The 22731-nt window shown below is 46.7% G+C and overlaps 1 protein-coding gene across 1 annotated transcript in view; it reads right to left on the bottom strand.

Moving 5' to 3' along the window:
* The window catches only part of LOC310836049 (nuclear pore complex protein Nup214-like), a gene marked incomplete at its 3' end in the record, with an annotated part of 42277 nt that extends 22860 nt beyond the window's left edge, over positions 1 to 19417 (bottom strand). Inside the window, exons 1-2 of the mRNA XM_083720983.1 lie at positions 19335 to 19417; positions 15578 to 15773 (exon numbers count right to left, since the gene is read on the bottom strand). Coding sequence (XP_083577109.1) covers positions 15578 to 15773; positions 19335 to 19376 — 238 coding nt within the window. The 5' untranslated portion in view covers positions 19377 to 19417. The remainder of the gene's footprint in view (positions 1 to 15577; positions 15774 to 19334) is intronic.
* Between the last annotated feature and the right edge of the window lie 3314 nt (positions 19418 to 22731).

The raw sequence follows: 22731 nt of genomic DNA, 5'->3' as shown, positions 1-22731 counted from the left end.
GCCTCCCCCTCCCGACGGTGCCTGTCTGCCTGCCTCTTGTAAACTTCCTTGGCCCGCTCCAAGATCAGCCTAAGTTGCTGGTGTAAGGCCTCCATTTCCTCCACAAATTGCTCAGCCGCCGGTACACTCCATCCTTCCTCCCCCCACCCCGGGAAAGCCCTGGGGTGACACCCGTAATTGGCCATGAAAGGGCTCATTCCCGTGGACACGTGTTCAGCGTTATTGTACGCAAATTCAGCCAAAGCTAATTTCTCTACCCAATCGTTCTGCCTCTCGCTGACATAGCAGCGTAGGTACTGCTGGAGTATACCGTTCGCTCTTTCGGCCTGTCCGTTGGTTTCTGGGTGCCTTGCCGTCGAGAAGCTCACCTCGACCTGTAGCAAGCTCATGAGACTCCGCCAGAACCGGGAGGTAAATTGTTTCCCGCGATCCGAGATTACCCTCAATGGGGTCCCATGCAGTCTAAAAATGTGGTCCACAAACAGCCTGGCTGTCTCCTCTGCCGATACTTCATGCGAGCAAGCTATGAAATGGCACATTTTAGTCAGTAGATCGACCACTACCATGACCACTGTCTTTCCCCTTGACTTGGGCAGATCTGTCATAAAATCAATGGACACCACCTCCCAGGGCCTTTCCGGTGTAGGTAAGGGTTCCAGTAGCCCCGTGGGGACAGCCCTTTCCCCCTTTCCCCTCTGGCATTGGTCGCATTCTCGTACATATTCTCGTACGTCTTCCCTCACCTTTGGCCACCAGAACTCCCTGGTGACAAGTAGCATGGTCTTGTGCTGTCCAAAGTGCCCAGCTGTTGGGTTGTCATGGAGCTGTCTAAGTACCTTCCCCCTCAAAGTATCTCCTGGTACATACAGCGCCCCCTTGTAGTACAGTAGCCCTTCCTCTTCCTCAAACCCTCCATTGTCTTCCTTTCCGTCTCTGAGCTCCCTGATTTTCGTCTGAGCAAACTCATCGTCTCTGGTGAGCCCTGCTAGTTCTCGTTTCCCTACCAACGCTCCCACACCCACCCACCGGTCCTCGGGGAACACGTGCCTAGTCTCTGGTGGCCCCTCTCCTTCCATGTACTCCGGTTTCCTGGAGAGTGCATCTGCCCTCACATTTTCCCCTTCCGGCACGTATCGTATCTTGAAGAAAAACTTGGCGAACTCTTGGGACCATCTGATCTGTCTCTGGTTGAGCACTCGCACGGTCCGTCAGTATTCCAAGTTCCTGTGGTCAGTTCGGACCTGGATCTTGTGCCGCGCCCCTATCAAAAGATGTCTCCATTGCCGAAATGCCGCATAGATCACAAGCAGTTCTCGGTCATACACTGTGTAGTTTTGCTCCGACTTGCTCAGCTTCCTAGAGAAAAAGGCACACGGTCTCCAGTTCTCCTTGGACCCGGGTTGCAAAAGTACCGCTCCAATCGCGCGGTCAGATGCGTTCGTCTCCAGTCTCATGGGCTTCTCCGGATCCACGTGCAGGAGCTGCTCTTCCGAGGTGAACGCCTTCTTCAGTTTTTCAAAGGATTGCTGCGCATCCTCTGTCCATGCGAACTTCTTTTTGCTACTAAGACAATCTGTTATGGGCGCTGTCAAGTGAGCGAAGTTCTTCCTGTAGAAGTTGCTGAAGCCTAGGAACCTCTGCACATCCTTTCTGTTTTTGGGGGCCTTCCATTCCAGCACTGCCTTCACCTTGCCTGGATCCATGGCCAGTCCTTTGTCTGACAACCTGTACCCCAGGAACTCAACCTCCCTGGCGTGGAATTGGCATTTTTCCAGCTTGACCCACAACTGATGCTTCTTCAATCTCTGTAGCACCTCCCTGACGTCTCTGACGTGTTGCGTTTCATTGTCCGAATAGATTAAGACGTCATCCAAAAAGGCTACACAATTCTTGTACAGCAGGGGTCCCAACACATGGTTCATGAAGGCTTGAAAGCAGGCGGAGCCCGATTGTAATCCAAATGGCATAACTAAGTACTCAAAAGCCCCCAGGGGGGTGAACATGGTCGTTTTCCATTCGTCCCCCTCCCTTATCCTAATCAGATTGTATGAGGTCCAGCTTGGTAAAAATCTTCCCCTGCCTCACACGTGTCAAAATATCGTCAATCCTGGGCATTGGGAAAGTCATGGATTCTGACACCAGGTTTACGGCCCTGTAATCCACGACTAATCTGGGCTGATTAGTCTCTTTTTTGTCCACAAAGAACACTGGACACACCCCCACCGCCTTTGATTCCCTTATGAAACCTCTCTTCAGGTTCTTGTCAATAAACTGCCTCAACTCCTGCATCTCCCGGTTGGACATGGCATACAGCTTACCCACCAGTAACTGAGCCCCTTGAAGCAGGTTGATTTGGCAGTCAAATGGCCTGGGGGGGGCAGTCTGTCTGCCTCCCTCTCGCTGAAGACCTCCTTCAAATCAGCATATTGTGGTGGCACCTGCCCTTTTTCCTCCAGGGCCACCCCAGCCACCCTGGCCACCGTCATTTTTGGTTCCTTCCCTCTCAGACAGTGTTCTAAGCAGTAAGCTGACCAAAAGATGAGCGACCGCTGATGCCATGACACCACTGGGTCATGTATTGCCAGCCAGCTCATTCCCAGTATTATTGGGGGTCCTGCCAGCGTGGCCACGTGAAAGGCAATGGTTTCCGTGTGCCTGGAAACACTCATCCGCTTTGGCGGTGTCTGGTGTGTCACTTCCCCTCCCAGGAGTTCCCTGCCATTGATGGTGGTCACCTGCAAGGGAAAATCTAGTGGCAACAGGTGGAGCTGGTGCTCCAGAGCGAAGTCTCTGCTGAATAAATTACACGAGCTGCCAGAATCCAGCAGCCCCTCCACTTTGACTGGGTGCCCATTTGGGAGTTCTAGCACCACCTCTATGACTATAGCTGCCTTGGGAGGGTCAGGCTGGGGCACTTCTATTGGCTGCTGGCCTGGCTGCTGCCCCTGCTGGTTGGCAGCCAGGCTTTCTCGTTTCCCTGCACCGGCCCTTCCTCCCCCTTCTCGTCGTGGCCTGCAGCCCACATCATGCCTTGCCAGGCCTTTCGTTGAGGACAGACCTTTGCAAAATGTCCTGGCCACTGACAGAGGAAACACTTCTTGGTAGTTTTCTACTCCTTCCCCTCCCTTTTCCGGCCTTCACTGGCGTTTGAAACTTCGTGCGCGCTCCATCAATTTCCATCGGCTCTGCCGTCTGGGAAGGCTCCCTCGGCATCTCAGGAATGTGGTTGCCATGGAAACGTTCCGCCCTTATCTACCGCTTCTCCTGAGCCCGCGCTTCCTGGCGTACACCGATCGCAAGCACAGTCTTTGTGAGTTCATCCATCGACCGCGGGCGGGGCGCTCGGGACAACTTGTCTTTCACTTTGGGGTCCAAACCTGCCTCAAACAGCATTTGTACTGGTTCAGAGTCCAGATCCCACCCGAGCTTGTGGACTAACATCGCAAAACGTGACCAGTAGTTTCTGACGGACAGGCTCCCCTGCTTGCACCCCATCAGCTCCCTCCATGTCACGCTTTGCTCAACCTCGCTGGAGAACATCGCGTCCATTGCCTGGTAGAATTTCTTAAGATCTTTCAATGCATCATTCCCTGTTGCCATTAAGGGCCTGATCCATTCGCGCGCCCCATCCTGCAGATGTCCAACAATGTAAGTGTGATGGCCTGGGAATCCGATTCAGAGGCTGAACCAGAGGAATCCCAGCCTGCACAGGAGTCCCCGCCTCCAGGGTCGGCTGAACTGGGGCAGGGCCTTGATTCTGAAGCGCCTGCACCTGAGCCGGATCCTCAGGGGCAGGCACCAGGTGAATCCACTCTGGCTCCAGAGGTGGTTGAGGACTCAGTGCCTACAGGTGAGTCTCCCCCTGGGCCCAGTAACCCTTCAGCCTCTCCTGAACTGCAGAGGCTCAGGGCAGAGAGGCGAAGGGAACTGGTTTCTCCCAGGAGGAGTGCTCGCCTTAAGGCCAGGAGAGGCGCATCTCCTGGGGGCCGGGACCGCCCCTGGCCTCAGAGAAGATAAAGGCCAGTCAGCCCGGTCCCAGGTTGATGAGGTTGATGAGCTGTGGTCCCAGGTTGATGAGTTGATGAGCTGTTTCGGCCAGCATCCAGTCCTGTTCCCCCAGAGTTCCTGTCCTTGCCCGGCTTCTTGCTGTAGACCCCGCTTCGCCCGAGGAGGACTGTCTGCTGACCCTCACCTCAGGTCCTGGACCTCCCCCCACGGTAACCTCCCCCCTGGACCAGCACAGTAAGCCACCCTCTCCCTGTCATCAGCAAAGTCATTTTTCTGCAATTCCAAAGCGTATTGAATTTCCGTTCGGAAAGCATTGTAGTCTTGGGGCTTTCCACCAAACTTGTTTACCAGCCCCGGGACCTTCCTCCCTATCGGAGTGGCTCTGACCTGTTCATCCTGAGCCCGCCTCTCCTCCAGCCGCGCTGACAGGGTCGCAACATGTGCCTCCAGGTCTCGGTTCCTCTCGACCAGACTTTGCACCATGGCTTCTTGCTCTGTCTCTCCAGCCGGCCCTGTTTGGCTCATCGTGCTGCCTCCCCGGGGCTGCGCACAAGCAACGCCAGGGACTGACGGATTGCTGTAATGGTTCTAGGGGTTGCTCGTGCGTAAGCCGGTGCTTATATCCCCGGCTGGGTGCAAACAGCTGGCTGGGTTGCCAAAGTGAACCTTTTCTGTCCGGACAGCCAGTCACCCATGGCTGACTCAATCACTGACAGAATCCGTCAGTGGGCGTTTCTTAAACTTCTTCCAGCAAAGAAGCTCTTTGACGCCTAGTCTCCTCCTACTCTGCGTGAAAGCCTTCTGCGCAAGGAGGGCGTGGGCAACGGAGTGATGGGAAGTTTTGCTTCTGCATATGACTCTGGCAAAACCGTTCTAAGCTGAAACATTCCTTCTTCACCCTAGAATGTTCAGTTCACATTTAGTTCATGAAAACATTGTACCCTGACCTGTTCTTAATGCATGGTTGACTACATCTACGGATGAAGGCTAATCAATCACTAGTAATAGTTTATGTTTTGCTATATTAGTTACTAGTAAGAGTTTAACAAGAAGGCTTTCACGCCTGTCCAATTCTGTGTTCCTTTTCCCAACCTTTAATCTATTCATGATTAATGCTTATATGCAACCTTTGCATTGTATTTGTGTTAACCAATCAGCAACAAGCACATATGTGGCAATGCTGTAATATTCAATAAAAGGGACTCCCCGAGACGTGCTCGGGAGATGCCTCCCATATGACACTTGCTATTCGTCTGTCTTTTATTTCAACCCAACATCTGGTGACCCCAGCATGCCAGATCCCTACGCAGCCACGCCTGTACTTCACTCGACTGGAAAAGTCTCAGCGCGCTACTTCGTGAGTATGGGGGGGGGGGGGACTGACTAAGTTCCAACAGGAGCATGCCAAGTAGCTGCTTCATCTCGTTAGACAGCGGGTGGCGGGTGCTCATATTTCTTTGAAAGAAATTGAACAATTGTTATGTGAGATTGCTTGCCAGTGCCCCTGGTACCCAGAGTCAGGCTCTCTGGGGTCAGAAGCTTGGCAAAAGATCGGGAAAACTCTCTTCTCAGAACCGAGGGCACCGATTCATTGTCTGCTCACTTGGCAGAAGTGTGCAGATGCCATCGTTAGATTAGGACCACAGGCATCTCCGTCGGCACCTGCTCTTTTAGCCGCAGCAAACAATCCCCCCCTTACCCAAAGCTTCTGCCTCCATCGCAACCTTGCCAACCCCTCCCTACGCCTCAGCCCACGTCCACCCCCCATCCCTCCTTTGCCTGCCTCAGCCCCTGCGTGTTCTTTCACCGGAGCTGTGCGCGCCGCGCTTTCTCAAGCTAGGCAGCGAGGGCTCCTCTCCTTAGAGGAAGAGGCTGGATGGGCTGGGGAAATGCCATCTGCTTTCCCTATCTCCTATACGAACCCCGGCACTGCACAACAACAGGTGATGTACGAGGCGCTTCCTTATTCTATTCTGAGAGAATTAAGGAAAGCCATTACTGATTCTGGCCTCAAATCTTCTTATGTGCTGGGGATGCTGGAGGGGATCGCAAATGGTTACACAATGCTACCTCAAGATTGGAAGGATTTGATGCGCATGCTTTTATCTCCTGCTCAGTATGTGGTTTTTGAAAGTGAATTTAAGCATAGCGCAGCAGACCTGGCTGATCCACATCATTCAGCCTCCCAACTCTTTGGCGCTGGTCTGTATGATAATATACCAGCCCAGGCGCAATTGACACCTTTACATTTCAGTCGCACCGCGACCTGTGTACAACGTGCCTTTCAGAAAGTCCCTGTCTCAGGGCAACCACTGAGCTCCTTTGTTAATATTAAGCAACAACATTTGGAGCCTTACCATCAATTTATAGATAGATTGAAAGAATCAGTCACTAGGCAGATTGATGACCCTACAGCTCAAAATGAATTGATGAAAAAATTGGCCTTTGAAAATGCAAACACCGATTTCAAGAAGGCTTTGCAGTCAATCGTACATCGCCCCAAATATGACCTGGCCAATATGATTCAAACCTGTGCAGATGTTGGCAGTCAGAGCCACGCGATGTCTTTGCTTGCCGGGGCCATCCAGGCTGGCAATAAGCCCACGGGCAATTGCTTCAATTGCAAACGCCCAGGTCATTTTGCCTAGCAATGCAGAGCCCCTGGCGGGGGAGCAAACAGGAATGGTGATGCCAATAAGGCTAAACCTTCCAAAAAATGCCCAAAATGCGGAAAAGGCTATCATTGGGCAAATCAGTGCAGGAGTTCGGGAAACTCCATGGGGGCCCAGCTCTCGGGCCAGGACAAATAGAGAGCCCTCCGCCGTTAGTTTCCACTATTGAAAATTTTTCTAAGGATACACCCTCTGATTTCACTATTGATTTAATCAATCAAGAAACCAAAGACACTGTTTTACCTGGTGAAATTGTGCTCATGCCCACCCAATTGGCGGGCCCACTACCACCTAAGGTCGCAGGTTTAATTTTACCCAAATTCTCTGCGGCCAAAGAAGGAATCCTGGTTATTCCAGGAGTCCTAGATCCTGACTATATGGGCACAATCATGGTTCCATTTTGGAGCCATATGCCCATGCAGTTAAAAAAGGGTGAGTCTTGGGCGCATTTGGTAGTGCTCCCTTCTCATCCTACTGCTTCTATTATGGATAGTAATTTGCACCAGCTCTCTCCCCTTTCTCCGCAGCTATTAGCTGTAATCCAGAGGATCGGTGAACAGAAACTTCTTCGTAAGTATAAAATCAATGGCAAAGTTCTGGAAGGCTTCATTGACACGGGCGCAGACATTTCTGTCATATCCAGTAATTGCTGGGATCCCATGTGGCCCCTTGAGTCTGCAGTTTGGGGTGTGGGTGGACCTCAAACCTCTTCCAAAAGCGAACAGTGGTTGCCTGTTTCTCTGCCTGACAGCTCTGAAACCATTGCATACATCCAGCCCTGTGTGCTGAAAATCCACCTCAATCTGTGGGGCAGAGACCTATTACAACAATTACAAGCTACCATTCAATTTAATGAGTAAGCTTGCACTTCCCCTCAACTGGAAATCCACCACCCCTGTATGGATGGAACAATGGCCCATAACAGGGGGAAAGCTACTTGCTTTAAAACAATTGGTGAATGAACAATTATTGGCAGACCATATTGAGTTCTCTGTTACCCCCTACAATACCCCCATCTTCGTCATAAAAAAGAAAAGTGGGAAATGGAGATTTCTCCAGGATTTAAGGAAAATTAATGACATCCTTGAACCCATGGGGCCCTTGCAGTGTGGTCTGCCTAATCCGAATGTGATCCCCCATTCTTACCAATTGGCTATTGTAGGAATGAAAATCACGGGAGAAGAGTAGTGGGTGTCACAAGAGGCGTCTGCCGGGAAAACCCCGGGAACTCTCTTTTATTGAATATTACAAACATTGCCACAGGTGTGGTTGTGGCTGATTGGTTGATACAAACACAAAGAAACTCATTGCCTATTGGTTAATGCAAATGCAAGGCGGGAATTACATGTGAGGGGTGGGAATTACATGTGAACATTAATCACCGGTAGATTAAAGGCTGGGAAACGAGGTTGGGACTAGACAAGCATGAAACCTCCTAATTAATTATAACTAAAGATTAATATGGCATAAAACAATTACTAATGATTGATCATAACATGAAAGAATACAATAATCAAGTTCTATAGATGTGGTCAGCTATGCATGGAGAACAAGTCACCATGAACTTAAGGTGAACGGAGCGATGAGGGAATGTCTTGGTGTTTGGAGCAAGTTCGTACAGTGTGTGCAGAAACAGAGAGAAGATTATAAGCGAGACTTCCCAGAATGCAAGAGAAAAGAAGCAATACTTCCCATAGCAAGACTTCCCATAAGGCCACAGTTATGTGTAGAAAGAGATGCAATGCTTCCCTATAATGCAACAGTTATGTGCAGAGGGAAAACATATGTGCAGAAGGAAAACTTCCCTTTAGGCTATCATAGATTTGCAAGATTGCTTCTTCTCCATTCCCTTACAGGAGAAGGATAGTAAATTCTTTACTTTCACTGTTCCTGTGTTAAATAACAGCCAGCCCACGGAACGGTATCAATGGAAAGTCCTACCGCAAGGAATGCTGAATTCCCCTACCATGTGTCAATATTATGTGAATCAAGCCCTCCAGCCTTTCCGTCTTCAGTATCCACACCTTCTGATCTATCATTACATGGATGATATATTAATTACTGGCCCCCACCTTCCCCCTCAATGGAAACAGGATATGGTAGCCTGTTTGTCAATTTATGGTTTGCAAAATGTTCCCGAAAAGGTGCAGGAATCCTCTCCTTTTCATTACCTGGGACACAAAATGATAGCTAGCTATTCCATTCCCATAGTCCCTGAGCTTCATGCTCCAAAAACAATGAAATATGTCCAGCTACAACAATTGCTGGGCAATATCAATTGGATAAGACCATATTTTAAAATCCCTCTTGAAGTTTTACGGCCGCTTTTTTCAGCCTTAAAAGGCCATCAATCTCCTGGTGAGCAAATTACCTTGACCTCTTCTCAACAAAAAACCGTTGCCCAGTTAAAGGAAATTATGTGTCTCCACTGGGTTGATCGAGCAATTCTTAATGTTTTGCCAGATGTAGTCATAATGACAGATTCTGTCCAACCTTTTGCGGCCCTTGTTCAGTTAGGCCCATCAAAAGTCCATATTATTGAATGGCTGTATTTACATCATACGCCAAAAAAAATGGTGACTCCCTTAGTGGATCTCCTTGCTCAGCTCATCAGCAAGGGTCGCCATTGATGCAAAAGTCTCTTTGGTATTGATTGCCGCCAAATTATTGTGCCCATGCCCCTGGAGCAATGGGAAACTGTTTTTTTCCCCCACTAGCATGGATTTGCAGTGCGCTTTAGCAGATTTTGTCGGCTCGGTGGGATGCCATGCCCCCGCCGACCCTCGCCTGCAAATGGGTAAACAATTTCCCCTATTTTTCTCTTCCATATTGTCTCCTGTCCCTTTGGATGTTCCTACTGTTTTTACTGATGGAGCCCCCTCCAGGGGGGTGGTTGCATGGCAACAAAATGAGGAATGGCACAGCCTCTATATTCTCCCACAAAAATCAGCTCAGCGTTCTGAGTTAGCAGCTGCCGTTAAAGCTCTGCATCATTTCTCCTCACAGCCAATTAATTTGGTAGTGGATAGCCTTTATGTTGCAAATGTTATAACTCGTTTACAGGGCAGCTATGTAAGTCCCTTATTGGATGACAAACTATTGAGCCTTTTCCTGTCCTTACAATTGCTTCTCTCCAATCGCTCCCACCCACTATTTGTGGTGCACATTCGCTCTCACCAACCCTTCCCAGGCTTTCTCACTGATGGCAGTGCTAAAGCGGATTCTTTGCTTAGGGCTTTGCCTGTCTCCCCCATTGAAAGTCATGCTTTCCATCATCAGAATGCAAAAGCTCTTAGCCGCCAATTCCAAATTCCGTTGGAAGCGGCTCGTGCAATTATCCAACAATGCCCTCAATGCTCTAATCAGATTGGCCACCCCAGGCCTGGTGTCAATCCCCGTGGGCTGGAGGCCAACCAGTTGTGGCAAATGGATGTGACTCACTTCTCCCCTTTCTCACCTTGGAAGTTCATACATGTCTGCATTGATACGTTTTCTGGCTTCATTTGGGCCACCCATCAAAGGGGAGAACAGGTTAAACATGTTTGCAATCATCTTGTTCGTACCATGTCAGTCATGGGCAAGCCTCATTCCTTAAAAACTGACAATGCCCCAGCGTATTGTGCAAAAACTTTTGCTCAGTTCTGTGAAACTTGGAATATTCACCATTTATTTGGCATCCCTTACAATTCCCAAGGCCAAGCTATTGTTGAACGTGCCAACCGCACCTTAAAAACTGCCTTAATTCGACAGGAAAAAAAGGCCGGAGTCCCAGCCTCACTTTCAGAAAAGGAAGGCTGGTTGGCTAGTTTTCTTTTTACTCTCAATCATTTGAATGTCTCCATACAGGATCATCAACCCTATACTCGCCTCCAAAAACATTTCCAGCAAAAAGAGATACTTCTGGCCCCGCTGGTCTGTTATAAAATATTACCCTCCAACGAATGGAGTGAACCAGTAAAACTGATTACCTGGGGAAAGGGTTATGCTGCAGTTTCTACTCCACAGGGTGCTCGCTGGGTTCCCGCACGCTGTGTCCACCTCTACCATGGCATGGCAACAGGCCCTGCCGAATGCGATACCGCAGTTCGACTGTCAACTCCAGATCGCCCGGGATGCGGTGCCCAGCCCCCCCCAGGACTCGCAAGCGGGGAAATCGTAATGGACCAGTGACGTGGGGCCAAATAAAATCACTCTCATTTCAAGCTGAACAGCTTAGAAAGGAAAAGCAGCTGGAAGCAACCCCTGATAATTTGCTTCTGTGTCTCATTTCCTGCCTTAATATAAATTCCATGATAGTGCTCATTTTCAGTGTTTTGTTTTTGCCCCTTTCTGCTTCCACTCCTAATAGCGGTGGTTCCACACGAATAAATGTGTGGGAATCTTTTGCAAAAACCTTCAATGTTTCTTCCTTTTGCCTAACCCAGCAGGTAACAATAGGTGAAATCCTTGGCTCGTGCCTTATCCCTGTTTGCCATGACCCTTTTGATGTGCAAAATGATACCTGGTTTTACTCATCCCTACCCCAAAATGATTCTCTCCGCACCCTTGGTTATTCTGGTTACCATCACTGGGGTACCCAAGTGAGTCGATGCCCACCTCTGGCCATTGATTTGTTGACCCCATACGTGGCTTCTTTTAATGTCACTTGCGCCCGTATGGTCAATTGCACAAAAACCAATTGTGTGGAAATGGGCAAGAATAATTTTAACTGCTCTAATTATGTAAATATTTCTTATGTATATAAATATACAGAGCTGCCTGAAGGCTGGTTCTGGTCGTGCCCAGGCTATGCATTCAATTATATTCCAGCAAACATTAACCATGGCACACCCTGCTGCTTAAGTCGTTTGTCCATCATTTTACCCAAAAAGCATCATTTGTCCCGCTCTCGATATCGCCGCTCTGTGGAATTGACTAATGATTGTGACGATTCTGTCTCTCTTCCTAGTAGATCTGAATATATTTCTTTAGCTGTTTCTGGATTGTCCCTGGATTGGCTGTACGAAATAGCATGAATATTAACTCTTTAGCTTGCTCCGCAGCAAAAGCTCTGAACTTTACTTCATAAGCCCTTCACCTTTTGAATAAAGAACAGAGTGAACTCCACCACGGACTTTTACAAAATCGTGCTGCCATTGACTATTTGCTCATGCTTCATCATTATGGTTGTGAACAAGTGGATGACATGTGTTGTTTCAATATTACTGATAATTCCAAAGCTATTCAAAAGCAAATCTCTCATTTGCAAAATCTTACACACCACATTAGACAGGACGTTGGATTTTCTGGCCTCTGGGATTCATTCGCCCAGTGGCTCACTGGCTGGTTGCCAAATCTGAATTGGCTTCGTAATCTTTTTCAATATGTTATTGTCATAATATGTATATTAATTTTGCTATGTTGCTTCATCCAATGCATTCCTGGTCTCCTGCGTCTCTGGTCTCAGTTTTTTTCTCCTCCTCAGCCACCCAATAGAATCATTTCTGCCTACTTTGCGAAATGGCAGCACCAACAGTAAATAATAGGGGAGATGTGGGCGGACTTACTTCGGTCATGCGCTGGCAAACCACGTATCCCGAAGTATTTTTGTCCCACTCACCCTGAAACAAATAATAGGGGAAATGTGGGCAGACTTATTTCGGGCATGCGCTGGCAAACCACGTATCCCGAAGTATTTTTGTCCCACCCATCTTTAAATCAAAAAAGAAAGGAGGAGATGATGGGAAGTTTTGCTTCTGCATATGACTCTGGCAAAACCGTTCTAAGCTGAAACATTCCTTCTTCACCCTAGAATGTTCAGTTCACATTTAGTTCATGAAAACATTGTACCCTGACCTGTTCTTAATGCATGGTTGACTACATCTACGGATGAAGGCTAATCAATCACTAGTAATAGTTTATGTTTTGCTATATTAGTTACTAGTAAGAGTTTAACAAGAAGGCTTTCACGCCTGTCCAATTCTGTGTTCCTTTTCCCAACCTTTAATCTATTCATGATTAATGCTTATATGCAACCTTTGCATTGTATTTGTGTTAACCAATCAGCAACAAGCACATATGTGGCAATGCTGTAATATTCAATAAAAGGGACTCCCCGAGACGTGCTTGGGAGATGCCTCCCATATGACACTTGCCATTCGTCTGTCGTTTATTCCAACCCAACAACAGAGGACCCCTACTCTCCTCGCTGGTCCCAGGCAAGGAGTCATGGGACCGCCTCGCCGCTTCCCCCATCTGCCCCCCTTCTCCACTGGTGCTACGCTGATTCTCTTCCCCAGAAGATGGACTGCTTCTCCCGATCCCTGGACGCTCTCTGGAATCCCTCTGGCTTTTGCTCTCTCCCTCCGGCACTGATGGCAGTTCCCTGACACAAATGATACATAATGAACTGAAGACGATGTTTAAAATAACCTTTGTTAAAAAACCAGAAGCTTTTCTGTTGGGTATAATAGGACAGGAACTACCAAAAAAGCAGAAGAAGTTGTTTATGTATGCTACAACGGCGCCTTGGATACTACTAGCCCCAAAATGGAAGGACGACAAGATTCCAATGAAAGAAGAATCGCAAGTCAACCTTATGGAATATGCAGAAATGGCGAAACTAATGGAAAGAATAAGAGACAATGATAATGTAGAATTTTAAAAAGACGGGGAACCTTTTGTGTTGTATTTACAGAAATACTGTAAAGATACGGACTCACTAGCAGGGTTTGATTAAACACTTACAAGTAAGAAATGAAGATCAAAGGTTAAGTAAGGACAACATGGAATGAAATTGACTGTAAGATGTAATCATGAAGGAAAATTTGGTATAAAACTGATAAGAAAATAAGAGTATTAAGGTATAAAATTATAAAAACAAGATAATAATTAGTAGCAGTAAATGCCTGTTGTCTTTGTCCATGGAGTTTTCTTGGCAGGGATACTGGAGTGGCTTGCCGGTTCCTGCTCCAGGATCACGTTTGGTCAAAACTCTCCACTATGACCTGTCCATCTTGAGTGCCCTGCTCGGCATAGTTCATAGCTTCTGTGAGTTATTCAAGTCTCTTCGCCACGGCAAGGCAGTGATCCATGAAGGGGGATCACTGCCTTGCCGTGGCCAGTGGCCAGAGGATTGAGAAGATCAGTCTACATCCCAATCCCAAAGAAGGGCAGTGCCAAAGAATGCTCCAACTATTGCACAATTGCACTCATTGCACATGCTAGCAAGGTTATGCTTAAAATTCTACAAGGTAGGCTCAAGCAGTATGTGGACCAAGAACTCCCAGAAGTGCAAGCTGGATTTAGAAAAGGCAGAGGAACCAGAGACCAAATTGCAAACATGCACTGGATTATGGAGAAAGCTAGAGAGTTCCAGAAAGACATCTACTTCTGCTTCATTGACTATGCAAAAGCCTTTGACTGTGTCGACCACAGCAAAATATGGCAAGTTCTTAAAGAAATGGGAGTGCCTGATCACCTCATCTGTCTCCTGAGAAATCTCTATGTGGGACAAGAAGCTACAGTTAGAACTGGATATGGAACAACTGATTGGTTCAAAATTGGAAAGGAGTACGACAAGGCTGTATATTGTCTCCCTGCTTATTTAACTTACCGGTATATGCAGAATTCATCATGCGAAAGGCTGGGCTGGATGAATCCCTAGCCGGAATTAAGATTGCCGGAAGAAATATCAACAACCTCAGATATGCAGATGACACAACCTTGATGGCAGAAAGTGAGGAGGATTTAAAGAACCTTTTAATGAGGGTGAAAGAGGAGAGCGCAAAATATGGTCTGAAGCTCAACATCAAAAAAACGAAGATCACGGCCACTGGTCCCATCACCTCCTGGCAAATAGAAGGGGAAGAAATGGAGGCAGTGAGAGATTTTACTTTCTTGGGCTCCATGATCACTGCAGATGGTGACAGCAGCCACGAAATTAAAAGACCCCTGCTTCTTGGAAGAAAAGCAATCACAAACCTAGACAACATCTTAAAAAGCAGAGACATCACCTTGCCAACAAAGGTCCGTATAGTTAAAGCCATGGTTTTCCCAGTAGTGATGTATGGAAGTGAGAGCTGGACCATAAAGAAGGCTGATCGCCAAAGAATTGATGCTTTTGAATTATGGTGCTGGAGGAGACTCTTGAGAGTCCCATGGACTGCAAGAAGAACAAACTGATCCATTCTTAAGGAAATCAGCCCTGAGTGCTCACTGGAAGGACAGATCGTGAAGCTGAGACTCCAATACTTTGGCCACCTCATGAGAAGAGAAGACTCCCTGGAAAAGACCCTGATGTTGGGAAAGATTGAGGGCACAAGGAGGAGGGGACGACAGAGGACGAGATGGTTGGATAGTGTTTTCGAAGCTACCAGCATGAGTGTGAACAAACTGCGGGAGGCAGTGGAAGACAGGAGTGCCTGGCGTGCTCTGGTCCATGGGGTCACGAAGAGTCAGACACGACTAAACGACTAAACAACAACAACAAGCAGTAAATATTTAAAGAACCAGAAGGGGGAGTTGAGGGAAGTCACAGAGGGGGTGGTTCTTTTTCTTATATATGACCAATGTTATATTGTGTTGTTTGACTGAATATAAAATTGTAAAAATCCAAAAGGAAAAAAAGAAAATAAGAAAATGGAGACTTACTTAAGGCAACCAAGTTAATGAATGAGGCAACAGTTGAATGCAGACTTCCAGATGTTTAGCTGTCCCTTATCCACTATGCTACATGAGCCCAAATAGGTAAAAAAATCCCAGCCCTATAATTTGCAAAGGATACTTGCCACTCCAAAGCTTATGATGGGTATTCAAAGCAGAACAAGTGAGTTTATGCTTAATGCTAAAAAATACAGCTCTATAGATAAAAATTAAGGAAGGCTGGGGATGAGGGTGAGGAAAGAGAAAAAACTTACCTATTTTATTAGGAGAATCCCCCACTGGAATCTGCATTAGAAGGTTTTTTGTCTCGAAGATCTGCAGTCCAGCTGCACAGCCAGCAAACAGTAATCCATATTTGTTGGATACAGCAAGAAGACTGGAACGCTCTTTGGGGAGTTCATCAGGAGCATCAAAGATTCGTACTTTCTTCAATGCTCTGAACTTAAAATCCTGTGGCACATTCATAGATTAAAAAATGTGTGCAGCCTAATCTAAATGCATCAGTTTATTCAAATACACCACAGAACTCAACTAAAACATTGATTATTTAATCAAATTTAATTACACAAATGATTCTCAGACTTATTTGCTCCCCATTCCTCAGTGAACCAGCTACTAAAAAGGAGACTGGAAGCATCTACATGCTTTGAATCTAACTGGAGCTCTTTGTTACATCTAAAGTTTAGGAAACTGTGGTTAGTTCAAGCCAGCTAGGGATCATAAATTATGATTTGAACTTGGCTTGTTTGAATTAACCATAGCTTAAATTAACAGCCCCCCCCCCTCTAAGTTCGAACACAACAGGAAACTCTGATTAGTTTAAAGGAGGAAGTGTCCACTCTCCTTCTTACATCACAGTAAAGGAAGAGGGAAGGGGAGTGCATTTGAGTCCCAGTGTCAATTCATAGTTTAGCATCATGTCTGAAAAGATAACACAGTCTACTGAATGGTTCCTCGTTTTTGCTCATGCACCTGATTTAGCAAACTTAGAAAATACCTAAGAAATACCTAGAAATACCTAGAAATACCTTTAGTTTGTGATGATAAACTGTTCAAAATTCTAGATTTCTGTTTTATATTGACTGTTTCAGTTTTAAAGCTTTATCCTGTGGTTTAAATTTCCTCACTATCAGATAATAGCTAAAGATGAAGGGCTTTCCCCAATGCTGCAGTTAGCACATAAATGGAGGCCACTAGCCTCTTACCCCAAATTGCAAACATGCGCTGGATTATGGAGAAAGCTAGAGAGTTCCAGAAAGACATCTACTTCTGCTTCATTGACTATGCAAAAGCCTTTGACTGTGTCGACCACAGCAAACTATGGCAAGCTCTTAAAGAAATGGGAGTGCCTGATCAACTCATCTGTCTCCTGAGAAATCTCTATGTGGGACAAGAAGCCACAATTAGAACTGTATATAACAACTGATTGGTTCAAAATTGGGAAAGGAGTACGACAAGGCTGTATATTGTCTCCCTGCTTATTTAACTTATATGCAGAATTCATCATGCAAAAGGCTGGGCTGGATGAATCCGAAGCCGGAATTAAGATTGCCGGAAGAAATATCAACAACCTCAGATATGCAGATGACACAACCTTGATGGCAGAAAGTGAGGAGGAATTAAAGAACCTTTTATTGAGGGTGAAAGAGGAGAGCGCAAAATATGGTCTGAAGCTCAACATCAAAAAAACGAAGATCGTGGCCACTGGTCCCATCACCTCCTGGCAAATAGAAGGAGAAGAAATGGAGGCAGTGAGAGAATTTACTTTCTTGGGCTCCATGATCACTGCAGATGGTGACAGCAGCCACGAAATTAAAAGACCCCTGCTTCTTGGGAGGAAAGCAATGACAAACCTAGACAGCATCTTAAAAAGTAGAGACATCACCTTGCCAACAAAGGTCCGTATAGTAAAAGCTATGGTTTTCCCAGTAGTGATGTATGGAAGTGAGAGCTGGACCATAAAGAAGGCAGATCGCCGAAGAATTGATGCTTTTGAATTATGGTGCTGGAGGAGACTCTTGAGAGTCCCATGGACTGCAAGAAGATCAAACCTATCCATTCTTAAGGAAATCAGTCCTGAGTGCTCACTGGAAGGACAGATCGTGAAGCTGAGGCTCCAATACTTTGGCCACCTCATGAGAAGAGAAGACTCCCTGGAAAAGACCTTGATGTTGGGAAAGATGGAGGGCACAAGGAGAAGGGGACGACAGAGGACGAGATGGTTGGATAGTGTCTTCGAAGCTACAAACATAAGTCTGACCAAACTGTGGGAGGCAGTGGAAGACAGAAGTGCCTGGCGTGCTCTGGTCCATGGGGTCACGAAGAGGCGGACACGACTAAACGACTAAACAACAACAACAACAAGCCTCTTACCATGCCAACTAAAAGCAACAACAGGCTAGTAACTTTTGGAAGCTCTTTTACAAGGCTGTCTTAGACATTGCTCCAATCTTCTCTTGGTAGAGCACTCAGAGCAACCTATAGCACAGAAGAAATATACTGGGGTGTGTGGAAACGAAATCAATACCTGAACAAATTTCTATGGTGTCAGGTACTGGTGTGGTTGCTCGACAGCAAACAGGCAAGAGTCCAACCTGTCTTTTCCAGGCTTTATTATCTGTACAAAACTATTTACAGTGCAGAGCGTCGCAAGTCCATGTCTGCTCAGTCGCTAGCAGAATCTGGGAGTGGGCGGTCCTTATACCTTCCCCAGCATAACAGTCGTGTGACTCCCATCCTTCTCCTCCCCTCTCTGCGCCCAAACCTACTGTGCAGAGTGGGTGCTGGCAAAGGGGGACTTGCCTCCCCTCTGCTTTGTTCAGGCTCGGTGTTGAGCTCTCCCTAGCATCTTCTGATCCCTGCGCCCGTTCCCCACTGGAGGCGGGGCTTCCCTCCTCACCAGAGGAAGAACTGCTTCGCAAGATCTTCAGAGGCTCCCTGTAACACAACTGCCCTTCTACCTCTCGTCTCTGAGCTGATGGCAGTTCCCTGACATCCAGCCTTATTTACAAGGCTGCAATAATGAAACACTTATAGCTGTCTTGTAAACAGACCCACAGAACTTACTAGCCTGCCAAATATTTTACTAGTCTCTTGGGGCCTGGGCAGAGGAGAAACAGAGTGCAGTATTTCCAGTGGAAGTGAAGGGTATAAGAACATAAAACAAGCTGGATCAGGCCAGTAGTCCATCTAGCCCAGCATCCTGTTCTCACAGTGGCCAACCAGATACTCCAAGAGTTAATTGGTAAGCAGCACTTGAGCACAAAAGCAACTATTCTCTTCTGTGGTTTCCAGCAACTGGTATTATGAGGCATAATGACTCCAGACAGTAGAGGTAGAACAGACATCATGGGTACCAGGCACTGTCCCTGATGCATTAGCCTGGTCTGCTTTCAAAGCCATCTAAGAAGGGAACTTTCCCTCCTCTAAAAGCTGTTTTGGTTTCTAAGCTGGGCATGCAGGAGAGGCACTTTGGCTGGTCCACTCCTTCACCTTCATGCCATTTCTGGTCACCTGCAGCAATGGCAGGGAGCCCCGGTTGGTCCTGCAGGTATTGCTGGACTCCCACTCCCACCAGCCCCCAATATGCAAGGCCAGAGATGGTAGTAGTTGTAATCCCACAAGACACCTGTTTGGACGACCACATAAGTTCTCCATTAGTATCTGTACTGCTGAAGACATTTTCTTTTATTATTCTACACCTAGCTATTATTATTGAAAATAAATAAAAATATATATTTTTAAAATGTTATCCATTCCTGGATAGCGCTTAAATGCATGGCTGGTTTACATAACGTGCTCTGAATTTCCTGACACAGACACAATTTCAAAAATTAAAAAACTGAAACAGACTAAAATTACCTACGCTTTCTAAGCGTTATGAACTTTCACAACATCCCTGTAAGGTAGGCCACTTATTTTAACGTAAATACTGCCGGCAAAAACACAACAGGGTAAAATACAATATTAACATAACAAGTGCATAACAGGTTGCCCCCCCTTCCGACTCACCTTCATCTCCCTCTCAGGGATTACATCCATGTTGTCCCCCATGACAGAGCCTCGGATGAAGACTTACAACGAAGCCAACCGGTACGACAGGAGGACTTCGCATGCGCAACCTCAAATCACATTCCCTGCCTCTTATAAACCAGGATGGGAAGCGAAGGAGGGGAAACATCCGCTTTCGGGGAACAGATGAAGCCCACAACGTCCGGCGATGTTCTAGGCGTGTACCTGCCGTCTTGGTTCCTTTGCTCGAAGCCTCTATGTCAAGAACGAGAGCGGGTGGGAAGTTAGGTGCAGAGCAAACACGAGTCTTTGCGCCCATTACCATGTTTTGGGAAGGCACCCAGCCCGTGGGAGCTGGGGCTAAGGCACCGATAGCCTGGTCGGAAAGTGATGCAGTTCTGTTACCTCAATTCCGGTGACGTATTAGGCCTGGTTTCAAACCTTCTTACCTTACAGTAACCATAGAAAAAGAAATTAGAGAAAGAAATTAGACTATAGACTCACACAGGACAGACAGGACTTCTGAGGCTCTTTAGAAGTCAGCTTCATATCTAAGGCGGAATGAAGAGCTGCCCATAGAAAGCTATGAAACCACGATTTGGCTGTTGTTGTTATAGCGCCGTTGAATGAGTATTCCAAGGTCCCTGCCTTGAGGAACTTACAACATTTTCTGTGAAGATTTCGTTCACCTCTCCACACCCACAAATTATAGCAGAAAATATAGCAATTCCTACTCCTTCCAATATCATATTCACACTATATATTTAAAGCACATGACTCTTCCCCTAAAGAGTCCTGGGAACTGTTCTTTTCATATATACCCCCCAGAGCTACAGTTCCCAGCACCCTTAACAAACTCTGTTTTTTTCAAAAATAGAAGTTGAGGATGCACTCTTTTGTGCACTTATGTGGAAATGAAGCTTCATTGAATGGAGTGGGATTTCTGAATAAAGATGGAATGAGGTTGTGCTGTAGACATTTACCCAGTAATTCCTTGAAAATTGATATATTCCTCTCATCAATTAGTAATTTACATTAACTTCTTTTTTGTAGTATTTTATCTTTCAATAGCCTTGAGTTGAGGAATAACAAACAATCTCCTGGACCTTTGTACATTCTCATTCTTTCAGATCTGATTCTGAAGATTTTTATCAATGTCCATTATCAACTCTTCATCTTGGGCTCCCAACCATTTCGCCAACTCTTGAATTACAGTGGTATCTCTGGTTACATACTTAATTCGTTCTGGAGGTCCTTTCTTAATCTGAAACTGTTCTTAACCTGAGATACCACTTTAGCTAATGGGGCCTCCAGCTGCTGCTGCGCTGCCACCACACAATTTCTGTTCTCATCCTGAAGCAAAGTTCTTAACCCGAGGTAATATTTCTGGGTTAGCAGAGTCTGTAACCTGAAGCGTATGTAACCTGAAGCGTATGTAACCTGAAGCGTATGTAACCCGAGGTACCACTGTATTTTGTTTTTGATGTGTTCATCCTGGATTCTGGTACTCCTCAAAGATGCAGTTCTCTTTGGTGTATTTCAAGAATGGCTACCTGGTCCAATGTCTCCTCCTGAGCTTTCTTTAATTCTGTAATTTCATCTGTTATTATGTCCTGTTTTTTTCAGTTCTTTATTCTCATTTTGAATTTTATTGGTATTTCCTTTTGCTTATTAGACGTGCCTTTACATTCTTGTACTGATTTATCTAATTCCTTGTTTTTGATGGTCAACTTTTAACTGACCTGAAAGATCCATTATTAGTTTTGAATTTTGTTCTATCTTAATATCCATTGAGTTCAGTTTATCATTTATGGTCTTGTTCATTCCAACAATTAATTATTTCAGGTCAACATTTGGGTCTATTTCAGCTGTCGACTGTCGCCTTCCTTGTAAACCTGCAGTGGTGGTTATTGCAGATTGTAATAATAATAATAATAAATAATAATAATAATAATAATTTATTATTTGTACCCCACCCATCTGGCTGGGTTTCCCCAGCCACTCTGGGCGGCTTCCATAGAAACCAAAAATACACTAAAATATCACACATTAAAAACATCCCTGAACAGGGCTGCCTTAAGATGTCTTCTGAATGTCAGGTAGTTATTTATCGCTTTGACATCTGATGGGAGGGCGTTCCACAGGGCGGGCGCCACTACCAAGAAGGCCCTCTGCCTGGTTCCCTGTAGCTTTGCTTCTCGCAATGAGGGAACCGCCAGAAGGCCCTCGGCGCTGGACCTCAGCGTCCAGGCAGAACGATGGGGGTGGAGATACTCCTTCAGGTATACTGGGCCGAGGCCATTTAGGGCTTTAAAGGTCAACACCAGCACTTTGAACTGTGCTCGGAAACGTACTGGGAGCCAATGTAGGTCTTTCAAGACCGGTGTTATGTGGTCTCAGCAGCTGCCCCCAGTCACCAGTCTAGCTGCCGCATTCTGGATTAGTTGTAGTTTCCGAGTCACCTTCAAAGGTAGCACCACGTAGAGTGCATTGCAGTAGTCCAAGCAGGAGATAACTAGAGCATGCACCACTCTGGTGAGACAGTCTGCGGGCAGGTAGGGTCTCAGCCTGCGTACCAGGTGGAGTTGGTAGACAGCTGCCCTGGATACAGAATTGACCTGTGCCTCCATGGACAGCTGTTTCCTTGCCCTCAGCTCCAAAGAAACCCACAGGGCTGTCTGGGCTCCATGCAATCGGAGTGGGCGCTTCGGAGCCAGACATTTGATAGCCCTGGTTAACTCTGCATTCCAGCGGGCCACCAGGGAATCAGCTGAAAGGCCATCAACATGTGATAAAGCATCCCCTACCACTCTCTGGAAACCATTTTGATCCATTAAGTGGCGGGGGTGGACCATCCAAATTGGTCCCACCTCCCTGCAGAGGGGAAGGGTCACAGAGAAGTCCAGTTGCACCAGGAAGTGATTTGACCATGGCACTTCCTTCCTTTCGCTTTTACTTAGTGTCAGATCACCAACATCCATAGAGGTGAACACCAGGTCCAAGGCATGTCCGCGGCTATGGGTTGGGCCAGACTTATTCAGGGACAGCCCCATGAAGGCCATGCTTTCCACAAAGTCCCGAGCGGCCCCTTGTAAGGTCGTGTCGGCATGGATGTTAAAATCCCCTAGGACAACCAAGCTAGGTGTCTCCAGGAGAACATCCGCCACAACCTGAAGCAGCTCAGGCAGGGAATCCTTGGTGCAACGGGGAGGTCGGTACACCAAAAGGAATCCTGTACTGCCCCTATTGCCCAACTTCCAGAACATGCACTCGGAAAACTGGGTCTTCCCAATAGGACGCCTGGTGCAAACTAATGACTTCCTAAAAATCAGTCAAGGAGGAGGAGGTAACAGTGGCTATGGTGAGGTGGTCCCAGGATTTTGGCCATTCAATAACC

This window comes from Podarcis gaigeae (genome assembly GCF_964106915.1).
Source record: "Podarcis gaigeae genome assembly, chromosome: W".
NCBI lineage: Eukaryota > Metazoa > Chordata > Lepidosauria > Squamata > Lacertidae > Podarcis > Podarcis gaigeae.
The sequence above is the reverse complement of the archived record's forward strand: the minus strand, read 5'-3'. Positions and strand labels throughout refer to the sequence as shown.